The sequence below is a fragment of the Glycine soja genome, chromosome 7 (genome assembly GCF_004193775.1).
Source record: "Glycine soja cultivar W05 chromosome 7, ASM419377v2, whole genome shotgun sequence".
Classification (NCBI taxonomy): domain Eukaryota; kingdom Viridiplantae; phylum Streptophyta; class Magnoliopsida; order Fabales; family Fabaceae; genus Glycine; species Glycine soja.
The window spans coordinates 41862590-41874921 of record NC_041008.1 but is presented as its reverse complement, the minus strand read 5'-3'; the positions used below and the strand labels follow the sequence as shown (position 1 = coordinate 41874921).

The following is a 12332-nucleotide window of genomic DNA, read 5'->3' as shown; positions in this document are numbered from 1 at the left end:
CGGAGAGAGGAACTTCCTCCATTTTTTGTTTAATCTCTATTTGAGATTCTACAATGGAGGTATGCATGTCTTTCCCTTACCGTAAGGAGAACAAAACTAGCTATCTTCTCTAAGGCGGATTTCTGTCCCTATAAGAGGGGGAGGAGTGTGAGGAAATAATGTAGAACTAAAAATTAAATTAAAAGATAGGATGTGATAATAGAAGAAAAACGAGTGAGAATAACAAATCTTTTTCCTAAGCAGGCCTTTAGATTTGAGAATGGACAGACTCAAGCCCATAATTAGAAATAGGCAACCAATTTTTCTTCATCTTGTACACTATTTGCTTGAAGTCAACGATCTAAGAGCCAATTATGAACCTATCCAAACTAATAAGATAACATATATTCCCCATTTATTTGCTTAAACACGTTTATAGCGTAAAATGCTTAATTACTCAATTATTATGGATACTAGTATTTTTCAATCAATTCCCCTGTATCTACTAAATTAAGAAACCGATATGTTATGATTACAAAATTTCAAGAAAAACCAAGTTTATTGATGTAAAAAATAAAAATTACCAACTATATCCACAACTTCCTATTTTTCACATTTTACCTTGGTAAATAGTAAGAAATTATTCGGATGAGGAAAGTTGGTGGCCACAATAAAATCCTCACAAGTGGCAAATAATTAACTTTGTCCATTCCACGTTATCGTCTCTTCCTCAAACTCTGAACCTTCCGTGCAGCGCAGAGCTTTGCTGGCATACCCACCGTGACGAAATTAACCTCTCTACGTAACAGCACACAGCGATTTCCCCAAATCATCGAAACCCTAACTCGCGATTCCCAATCGAAACCCTAACTCGGGATGGCGATTTTGCTGGGCGAAATTCTTCAATCGCTGGAGCTGTGGCTGAAGCTGATCAAGAACCCGCAGCCGCAGCCCTACGTAAACCCTAATCTGGACCCCGTTTTGCTGGTGCCCGGTGTCGGTGGCTCGATGCTGCACGCCGTTGACGAAACCGACGGAAGCCATGAACGCGTCTGGGTTCGCTTCCTCAACGCCGAGTACACGCTGAAGACCAAGCTTTGGTCGCGTTACGATCCTTCCACCGGTAGGACCTAGTTTTCGTTTTACGAAATTAAATAAAGCACGTTGAAAGCTGAAACTCGTGCTATTTTGTTGTTCGTTGATGCTGTCAATGTTCTGAAGATGTTTTCGGATTGAAGAAAAATAAAATTGATATCGAATTAAGTGAAATTGTAGGTTTACATGGTAAAAAGTTAAAATTACAAATTGTTCGTTGCATTTTTTTCCTTGCTTTGCAACAACTTATTAAATAACTAATGATTGAAGTTAGGCAGGGAGCAAACCTTGTGATAATAGCTAATTAATAGTTTATTACATTGAAAGCTTATTTCTTTTGATAAGCTTCGCCGATCACCATGGAAGTTATTAACTGCATGTTTGGTTTACTGTTTATCAGTATTTGATGCACGTGGAGCAAAAGCTACAAATAGTAGTTTCTGTGTTTTAGTTTTACGCTATTGGCATGAAAATGCCACTTGACTCACAAATTTGATGTGCAAACAAACACCAGCTAAGTAAAAGAGCTTATAGGAGCCACTTTCTTAAAGCTTAAAAGTAAATACCTTCAAATTTTAACTTAAGTGCTTGTATGATAAGTCCAAACAAGCTCTGTAGAAGCTATTCCAAATGGCCCTGGATTTGTATTCTTATGTCTTTAATGCTCGTGCTGTATCGAAGCATATGTGCCTGCCTAGTTTATTTCTTTCTTTACTGAAATAATTTGTGTTTTGTGCTGAAGAGTGTGCTGTAAGAAACTTTGAATTTGGTGATCATAACATACCCAATAATCTATTTTGAAACCAGGAAAAACCGAGTCCATGGATCCAAATTCAACAATTATTGTTCCTGAAGATAGGCATGGACTCCATGCAATTGACATTTTGGACCCTGACTTGGTATGCTTGTTTTAAACTGAGTTGCTTGAATTGCAATGCAAATAGCCAAGCAATTTATTCATGAATCCTGTATAATTCTTTTGAGCAGATGTTTGGAAGTGATTCTGTGTATTATTTCCATGACATGATCGTTGAAATGCGTAAGTGGGGGTTTGAAGAGGGAAAGACGCTTTTTGGTTTTGGATACGATTTTCGCCAAAGTAACAGGTACCTAATTAATTTAAAGCTGGAGCAATTTTACAAATCATGGAAAAGGAGTCATTTGCCTTCTCATCGCTAATCCATAATAGTGAAATTAAAAATTTCAAACACCCTACTCTTCAAATATCTACATGTTATGGGATTATTTTATGTCATCTTTCGGCAAGGAAAAACTGATTCTATATTTTTTTTAATAATGAAATTGATTTGTAAAAATTATGCAGAGTATTTTCATAGTTTGTTGTTATTATTATGAAATGATAAGTTTTCTGAGGAAGCTATCAGCTGATTGATGTAATTGTGCAAATGAATTTAATCTGATTGATGTCTCTCCAGTGTATCTTTTGGCTATTGCTTGGTGGTATGATTTCCCACAATCCTAAGGATAAGTTCTCTAAAAAGTATTTAACCAAATGAAAGATATTTTTTTTTACAATTGCTCTGTTTATTTCATTTAGGTTGAAGGAAACAATGGATCGGTTAGCTGCAAAGTTAGAATCAATTTATAATGCTGCAGGAGGGAAGAAGATAAATATTATAACTCATTCTATGGGTGGTCTTTTGGTGAAATGTTTCATGTGCCTGCAAAGCGATGTAACACATCTGTTAAGCTTCTTATATCAGTTTTATTTTATTTTGTAGTTTCAATTTATGGTTTATACACTTCAATCTTGGAATTTATCTACTGCTGAAACATGTCTTTTTTCAGATTTTTGAGAAATATGTTAAGAATTGGGTTGCAATTTGTGCACCATTCCAGGGTAAGTAATTCTATTCTGTATTTATAAGAAGTATGGAATTATAATTAAGGATATCTGATGAATGATTCTTTTAGCTTTTCAATGCAATTTATAATGATGGGTCTGTTAAAAATTTGTTTTCCTTCTTTAATATATTTGAAGAAGCCAATATCATGTTATCTACATAGGCTAAAATAGTTGATGGAAAAAAAATGTGCATAAAAAGCATGATCTTCAAATATCAAAAGAGAAGTGTTAGATCACTCACTGTCATTTCACTTGATGTTGACCAAAATATGATTTGGACTTAATAGTATGCTTTTGTTGCCTTCATATATCATCTGTATTGTTTTAGCTACTTAGAGGTCCCTTAATTTTTTGTTTTACCATGGAAAAGTACATAATGGTGTAGTTGTGCTCGCTCATTGTTCTGCAGGTGCACCGGGAACCATCTATTCTACCTTTTTAAATGGAATGTCATTTGTGGAAGGATGGGAACAAAACTTTTATATTTCCAAATGGAGCATGCACCAGTTGGTACATATCAGTTATTTTTGTCTTCTGGATTTGTGTTTTGAATTTGTTTATCTATAGTTTCCTAATACAAAACTTTATATTTGTGTTTTGAGTTTGTTTCCTAACTGTCTCAGCAATTTACCCTTACCTTTCAGTGAAGGCAACTGACAACTAGTGCAGATAGATTAAGTGTTTATTCACCAGTCTGAAGAAATAGAAAACTACTGATGACAAGATCTTCCCTAAACCAAAGTCAAAAACTTAAATTGCTTAACTAATTGTCACACTTCACAATTATGCTTTTGAACCCTATGGTTATACCAGAAGAAAAAAGAATTCAGTGACATAATACAAAATAATAAAAAATAGTTTTGACTGCTATTATTCATAGTTTTATAAAAAGTTATTTTATTATTGGATTACACTTTCATCTTGTAAGATCTTTTAATATAGACTACATGATTTGGATTTTCCAGTGTATGTATTGTTGGATGGTGTGTTCTCTATTTCTATTGTTTGTGCTACTTCCCTGTGTTTTGATTATTTAAAGAATAATCTTGTGTTTTTTTTTTTTGTATGCATGCATCCTTTTTTTATTCATGTTGTTCTCTCTCTCTCTCCCTCCCTTTCAATTTTTGGTATTTAGATATTTTGATATTGTAGAATTGTTTATTGAAGCTTGTTTCAATGTCACAGCTGATTGAATGTCCATCAATATACGAACTTATGGGTTGTCCTAATTCTCATTGGCAACATATTCCTGTTCTGGAATTGTGGCGTGAGAGACGTGATTCTGATGGGAAATCACATATTGTTCTGGAGTCATATCCACCATGTGATAGCATCGAGGTTTTGAAGCAAGCTCTTTTAAATAACACAGTGAGTTACCAGTGTTAACTTTCTCAGCATGCAAATTAATGGAACTTGTTTAAATTTGAGTATCACTAACATTAACATGAAATTGAATGTGTTATAGTTTTAAATTCTATACTAACAATGATTAATGGATAATTTGAAATGGAAGAAATCGTAATATAAAGATGCTTTGTCTTTTTCATATTTAGAGCTGAACTTGGAACTTGAACATAGTCTCTACTCTCTTTAAGCAAATCTTACTGTGTTTTTTTTTTTTGTGGGGCGGTGGAGTGGAGTGGAGGATTTCTTGCTTTCACATGCCTATTAATGCTGGTTAATTGGGGGGGAGAAGAGTGCAAGTATTTCTATTCAATATCTACTCATCTTGGATGTTTATTGGGCAGCTTAATTAGATTGGTATGATATCTATCTGATATCCAGGTTAATTATAATGGTGTGGATTTGCCCCTGCCCTTCAACTTGGAGATCTTGAAATGGGCAAACAAAACATGGGAGATTCTGTCTTCTGCCAAACTTCCCTCACAAGTTAAATTTTACAACATTTATGGGACCAGTCTTGACACACCTCATAGTGTTTGGTAATGCCTCTATCAATTCTTTGGATGTACCATGGTTACCCTAGAAATGGTATTCTGTGAAGTGTATTAACAATGGACTATTGGATGCAAGTAGGTATTTATAATTCTTTTGGAAATATGTGACCACTGACCATCACTTTACATAACTATTATTCTGCAGCTTTGGAAGTGGGGACAAGCCTGTCACAGATCTGCAACAGCTATGTTATTTCCAGGTCAATACATTTGTGATTGTGTTAAATATGTTTCTTGATTCATGTTACGTATCAAAGGAGAGGGATGGCCATATGCTATGGTGCACGGCTGCATGCAATATTGATTCCCCAAGTTTACAATACAGTTTTCTTTCTTTATACTTGCATAGAATAAAAGTCTGGGCAGTTTTCCGTCTGCATTTTGTTTGTATTTATTTTAGTATTTATTGATTGAATTAGTCAATAAACTGTGTTGATTAATAGAATTAGTAAATGTAAATAATTTCTTTTTGACGGATGCACCACATTTCTCTTTTCCTCCACTTTATATTATTGTTTCAAAATATTTAATTCTATTATTGACAGTGTCTTTTCTCTCTAGTGTAATATCATTGAAGAATAGTTTTAATTGAACATGTTTGATGCTAAATCTGCTTAAATTATTTGCCCCCTCAAGTCATCATTTGGTTACTTTTCTTTGTTTTGGTTGCCAATGCTTACTTTTATCTTTCTTAATATTCAGGCCAAATACGTATGTGTTGATGGAGATGGAACAGTTCCTATAGAATCGGCAAAGGTTTGTTAATTTCCGTATACACGAGTTTTCTTGGTATTGTGTCAATGAAGTAGCATTAGTGTTGGTAGTAATGATTGGGTTAAAGCCCAAAATGTATTTTGATTAAACCTAAATGCAGGCTGATGGTCTCAATGCGGAGGCAAGGGTTGGTGTGCCTGGTGAACATCAGCGTATCCTTCGTGAGCCTCACGTATTCCGGCTTCTCAAGCACTGGCTGAAGGCTGGAGAACCTGATCCCTTTTACAACCCTGTCAATGATTATGTGATTCTACCTACTGCTTTTGAAATGGAGAGGCATAAAGAGAAGGGTGTAGAAGTAGCATCCCTTAAAGAGGAATGGGAAATTATTTCTAAAGTCCAAGATGACCAAAGCTGCACAGCAGATAAAGTGTGCTCCATATCAGTTTCACAAGAAGGAGCCAATCAATCTTATTCCGAGGCGCATGCTACTGTCATTGTTCACCCAAACAATGAGGGTAAACAACACGTTCAACTGAATGCTTTGGCTGTTTCAGTTGACGCCTCATGAATCACATTCTGTTGAAGTATTCGTAACGTGGAGGGAATACTTTCTGTCTTTGGAAAAAGCTAGGGTTCATGGTAACCCACCTTTTTTCCAATCCAGCTGTATAGTTACTTTAACGTTTGCCAATTTGGAACACGTGAATGGATGTCTGGAGCCGTAAAGGGCAAACCAAACACTCACTATATTGTTGATTATGGTTGACATCTCTTGTATATAATGATATTCGTTTGATGTTGCGGTGCCATATCCCTCCCGATTTGTGTATGATATGCGAAGCGTATGTATCAGTTATGAAAATGAATACCATCGTTCTGGCATTCTTGTATATAATGATATTCATTTGATGTTGCTGTGCCATATTCCTCCCTGTTTTATGTTTGATATATGTGAAGCGTATGTATCAGTTATGAAAATCAAATATCATTTTTCTGACATTCTTAACCACGTTAAGAGTGGTATGCTATGTACAAAGTTACTCATTAGACATACTTATACATCTTTTACGTTTTTCTCCTGTATGTTTCTATTTTTTTGTTTTTTGTTTTCAAGGGAATTGCCGTTGCATCAACGAGTCATATAATCATAAATTAAAATAAAATGAAGTACTATTGCATCAAAGAGGAAAACGAGGACCAGCAATGACAAAGAACTTGTTTCCCATGAGTCAGGTTTGTGTCTTAGGAACTAAAAAAAAGACTATTGGGACATTATTTTTTTCTCCTTTAAATGAGGTTGCTTCCTTTATCTTTTACACTGGAATAGGCGGAAAGGTTGCTTGTTTTCTTTCTTTTCGTCTTTTAGATAGATGTCACTGTTAGAAAATAAAATAATAAATGAGAAGAAAATATAAAGCCTTAAATGATAAAATAACAATAGCAATGTAATTTTAGAATATGACAAAACATGAATCAATAATGCAATATAACATAATAAGTATAAAAGAAAATAATTTAAGAGATAAATTTTTAATTAGCTTAGGTTGAAACACGCAAGCGTTATTCTTAGAGAGAAAACATTCCCATTGCACTGATAGGAAAATTTGATTGCGCTCCTCTCTCAAGATAGACAATCCATTGGTTTTGAGATCGTGTGCAACAAATGAATCTCCTAACCTTCTCAACACCAATCTTTTTGCTCTCAAACAAAAAATATTTTTTTATAAAAAAAGAAAGAGAAGAAATTTAGAGAAAAAAAAAATTGGTTTGTCTTGTTGTGTACCCTTGGTTAAAGGAAGAAAGATATATATAGACACAACCCATAATCCGGTTAAGTAACGTTAAAAAAAAAAAAATACAGCATCTTGTATAATGAATGACATAATTAATAGATCCTTTTAAGTATCTAAAAACCCTTTCTAAGGCAATCCAATGAGAATGATCAGGATTATTAGTATACCTTCCTAATCTATCAATTGTATATGCAATGTTAGGCCTAGAAAAATTTGTCAAATTCTACAAAGAACCAATAATTTGAAAATATTTATGAGAATAAATTCATTTACTCAATTTGTTCTTTAGCCTAATGAATGAGCCATAATGCGTAGAAAAAGGTTTCACATCAAAATAATTAAACTTCTTCAATAACTTTTTAACATAATGTGATTGGGTTAAAATCATGTCATCATCTTTTTTTACAAGCTTAATACCCAAAATCACATCTACAGGACCAAGGTCCTTCATATCAAAATTACTAGACAAGAAAGACCTTACATCATTTATGAAATGCATATTATTACCAAATATCAATATGTCATCCACATACATACATAAAATGACACATCCACTATAATCAAATTGTTTCACATACACACATTTATCACTATTATTGATTTGAAAATCATATGAAAGAACAACTTGATCAAACTTTTTGTGCCATTGCTTTGGAGCTTGTTTCAAATCATATAAAGATTTAACAAGTTTGCAAACTTTCTTTTCCATACCTGGTTCTACAAAGCCTTTGGGCTAGCTCATATAAATGTTTTCTTTTAATTCACCATTAAAAAAATAGTTTTTACATTCATTTGATGAATTTCCAAATTAAAAATACAAGCAAGTGCAATTAAAACTCTAATAATAGTAATTTTAGAAATAGGAGAATATGTATCAAAGAAATCTACATCTTATATTTGCTTACAACCAATCACAACAAGTCTTGCCTTAAATTTTTCTATCATCCATCAGTTTTTAATTTCTTTCGAAAAACCCACTTACAACCTTATACTTTTACAATCAGGGGGGAGATCAATAAGAAACCAAGTTTTGTTAGTTTTAAGATAACTCATTTAATCATTAATAGTTTCTTTCCAAAAATGTGCATCAATAGACCTCATGGTCTCACCATAAGTTTTAGGATCATCTTCAAGTAGAAAAGAGCAAAATTCAGAATCAAAATCCTTAACTTTTTTAGATCTTTTACTCCTCTTAGGTTAAAAAACAATGTCCTTATTAACATTACTACAAGATGATAAATTAGAACAAGAAGTATCACAAACAGATTTAGACAATTAATTTTCCAAGGAAAAACATTTTTTAAAAAAAGTGGTATCTCTAGATTCCATAATAGTATCATTAGAAATTTCGGACACTTTTGAATTAATAACTAAGAATCTATAAGTAAAACTATGGAAATAATATCCAACAAAAACAATCAACAATGTTTTGTCCAATTTTTCTTTTCTTATCAATAGGGATGTTAACCTTTGTCAGACACCCTCACATTTTAAGATATTTCAAATTTGGTTTGCTTTTTCTCCATAGCTCATAAGAGGTTTTTTCAAAAAAATTATAAGGTACCATATTAAGAATATAACATACAGAATATAAAGTTTCATCTAAGTATTCATTTTATTGTTTTGTGTGTTGTATATTCACATGTTTATTTTTTTTAGCAAGGAGTTACATATATAGAGACAACCGGTCACCAATGTATAGCAACAAAATACTTACAACAATAACATTAAACAATAGAAAATAATAATCAAACAAAAAGTTTCCTAATTTTAAAGACTTGTAACGTTCACAAAGGAATTTGACCAAGTAAAAGATAACTTCCTAAAATATATAAATAGAAGTAATGAGATGTTTTTTAGTTTTTGACATAAACTAATTCTAAAAGCATTTTATCTTTACAAAACATAATTGATAAAAAAAAGTATTTTAATTTTAAAATTTAAATTATAAGAAAATATTTTCCAACAATCTTCCACTAATCTAAAATTTAAAGAAATGAAATAATATAATAAAAACATTTTTAATAGAGCATAATACATTGTATTTTCATCCATTAATTTTTTAGATTACTAGAAATGGACTCAATCATATCCATGACAGACATTTTTTATAAAACAAAATGCTAAAAATGAAATAATATAATAAAAATATTTTTAATAGAGCATAATACATTGTGTTTTCATCTATTAATTTTTTAGACTTACTAGAAATGGACTCAACCATATCCATGAAAGACATTTTTGATAATACAGAATGCTACTGTATAATAGACTATACAAGAAGAAAATAGATTTTCTCTCTAAAACTGTTAGAAAATAAAATAAATAAATGAGAAGAAAATACAAAGTCTTAAACTAAATAATAAAAAATAACAGCAGCAAAGTAACTTCAAAATATGATAGAACATGAATAATCAATGTAATATAGCATACAATAAACACAAAGGAAAATAATTTAAGGGAGAAATTTTAAATTAGTTTGGATCCTTAGATAGAAAATGCGCCCATGGTATGAAAATCTGATTGCACTCCTCTCCCAAGATACGACAACTCATTGGTTCCGATCGCGTGTAACGAAAGGATTCTCAAACCTTCTGAACACCAATGTTCTTCCTCTCAAACAAAAAATAATTTTTTTTATAAGAAAAGAAAGAGAAGAAATTTAGAGAAAAAACAAATTGTGTTGTCTTCTTGTGTACCCTAGCTAAAGGAGGAGAAAAATATATATACACGACCCAACACGATTTATAATTAACGTAAAAAAAAAAACTGCAGCACCTTGACATATAACAACAACAGTAATTCACATATTTTCTGTTTAAATGCAAATATTTTTATTTTATTTTTATTTCATAAAATTACATAATCATATTATTTAAGGTAATTATAATCAATACTCTTTTGTCCCTAATTATAAGACATAATTGACTAATTTATGCTTATAAAAAAGTCAGTTAACTTAATTATTAGTATTTAATTTATAATACTTTTTTAAATTTATTTTTAACTTTATTCATAGGAGGGAGAAAGAAATATCTTAGGTTATTTTAGTAAAAACATAATTAATGTATAAAAAAGATAAAATGAATTCTTATAATAAGGAAAAAAATTGTTGAACATGTGTGTTATAAATAGGGATAGAGGAAGTATAATTTTTATTTGAACATTTAAATTGATAGCTTGGGTATATATCTATTTTAAACGAATTAATAACACATTCTGATTCAAGTTTATGATAGAACCTGCAAGATTTATTCTAATTTTAGGATCCAACACATATAACGGTGTTAACAATGCATATTTAAAAATTATATATATAAATTATGTATAACAGTACAAATGGCAATTATTTATATTTGATAACATAATTTAATGAATATTTAAAGCTTGCCAATAAGCATCAAAGATCTTATTCATTTGCGAGAGATCACCGTAATTGGGTGCAAGAAGCTCCAGGCTCTACCAGAGCTCCCACCATGCCTGCAATCATTCTGTGTAGCTGACTGCAGATCACTTGAGATTGTTCAAAGTTCAAAGACTGTCTTAATAGAAATAGATATGCATACTATTACTATTGCATAAACTTGAATCAAAATTCACTCAACAGTATCATTGCAGATGCACCCTTTGAGGAAGCTTATACTTCTTTGCAAGAAGGAACACCTCTAGGTCCTCTCATTTCTATTTGTTTGCCAGGAACTGCAATCCCAGACTGGTTCAGCTACCAATCAACAAATTCTTCAGTGGACATGGAAATTCCTCAACAGTGGTTCAATGATTCAAAGTTCTTAGGTTTTTCTCTGTGCCTTGTAATTGGTGGCTTCCAACAAAACAGTTATGAAGGGTATGATCCAGATGTCAAGTTTTATCACTTTGTGAAGTCTGTCTTTAACTCTGACCCCAGTGTTCCCTTTCTTGGTCATTGCACAACTGTAATGCAGGTGCCATGAGGTTTTAATTCAGATCATATGCTTATGCTACTATCCCACTTTTAATGCCTCCATTCTGCAAGATTTCAAGGATATAGGCTTGTACTTTGATGCCAACAACTTAAGGCTCAGAATCATCTTTAAATTTAAGGGTCCATATCAACGGTTGGACATTGTAAAGAAGTGTGGGGTCAGACCTCTGTTGATTGCTAATACTGAAAGGCTTCACATGGAAGTGAACTACAACCTGAATAGAAGGGAGTATGAAAGTGAAACTGAGATTTTGATGAAATATATTATAGCTGTGAGAAGAAAAAGAACCACGAGTACAACCTGAAGCAAAGGAAAAGATTTGTATCCAGTGGTTGCTGAGTAAGAGATCCCTGAAACCGTAGGTACGTCACTCTAAAATCTGCTTCCATACTTATTTTTTATGCATCCATAATCCATTAGCACTGTGAATCCAATAGCCTAGCAACTCCTGATCATATTGAGGGAAGAAGAAAAAAGTACAACTTGAAACTTTTTCCGATAATTATAATCATTCATAATGTCTCGAATGAAAAAATGAATGATACTTTCTTTAAATTCAACTGAACAAAAATCCACTAATTCTAGAACATTTTATATGCAAAGTGTAACACTTTGAATTAACAGATAATTTACTAATTTTTCAGGAGAACTTTGAGGATTCCAGTGATGATCCAGTAAACTGGTCTTATTCCTTGAAGAGGTCCAAAATGGTTTGTAGCCCAAAGATCCGATGATGAGATTCAAACTTAAGACCTAATAATTAATTCAAGTAACGTTAACCATTACGCCAACCTAGTTATGGACTAAACAGTCAAATAACGTTAACTGGATACATACCTTATTATTAAATAATGTTGATTCAAGTCTCGCTTAAAAAATTGAGTTCATTCTCTTTTTAGTGGAACCAACGTGAAATCACCTAATAATAGAGTTTCTCTTCAAAAAAGTAGTCTTGCTTTGT

At 32.2% G+C, this 12332-nt stretch overlaps 1 protein-coding gene across 1 annotated transcript; it reads left to right on the top strand.

The window, feature by feature from the left end:
- Window positions 1-658: 658 nt before the first annotated feature.
- On the top strand, window positions 659-6538 carry LOC114419790 (lecithin-cholesterol acyltransferase-like 4). Its single transcript, XM_028385572.1, has 11 exons — window positions 659-1102; window positions 1882-1973; window positions 2062-2180; window positions 2633-2768; window positions 2884-2935; window positions 3351-3451; window positions 4127-4309; window positions 4727-4884; window positions 5045-5099; window positions 5602-5655; window positions 5774-6538. The coding sequence occupies exons 1-11, from the start codon at window positions 856-858 to the stop codon at window positions 6182-6184; spliced, it is 1608 nt and encodes a 535-aa protein (XP_028241373.1). The 5' UTR covers window positions 659-855; the 3' UTR covers window positions 6185-6538.
- Window positions 6539-12332: the final 5794 nt, after the last annotated feature.

Excerpts from the sequence above, each read along its gene's own strand:
- LOC114419790 (XM_028385572.1), top strand. The coding sequence starts at position 856 with ATGGCGATTTTGCTGGGCGAAATTCTTCAATCGCTGGAGCTGTGGCTG. Across the intron at positions 4,310-4,726 it reads AAGCTCTTTTAAATAACACA|GTTAATTATAATGGTGTGGA; the intron begins GTGAGTTACCAG and ends TCTGATATCCAG. Across the intron at positions 4,885-5,044 it reads GACACACCTCATAGTGTTTG|CTTTGGAAGTGGGGACAAGC; the intron begins GTAATGCCTCTA and ends ATTATTCTGCAG.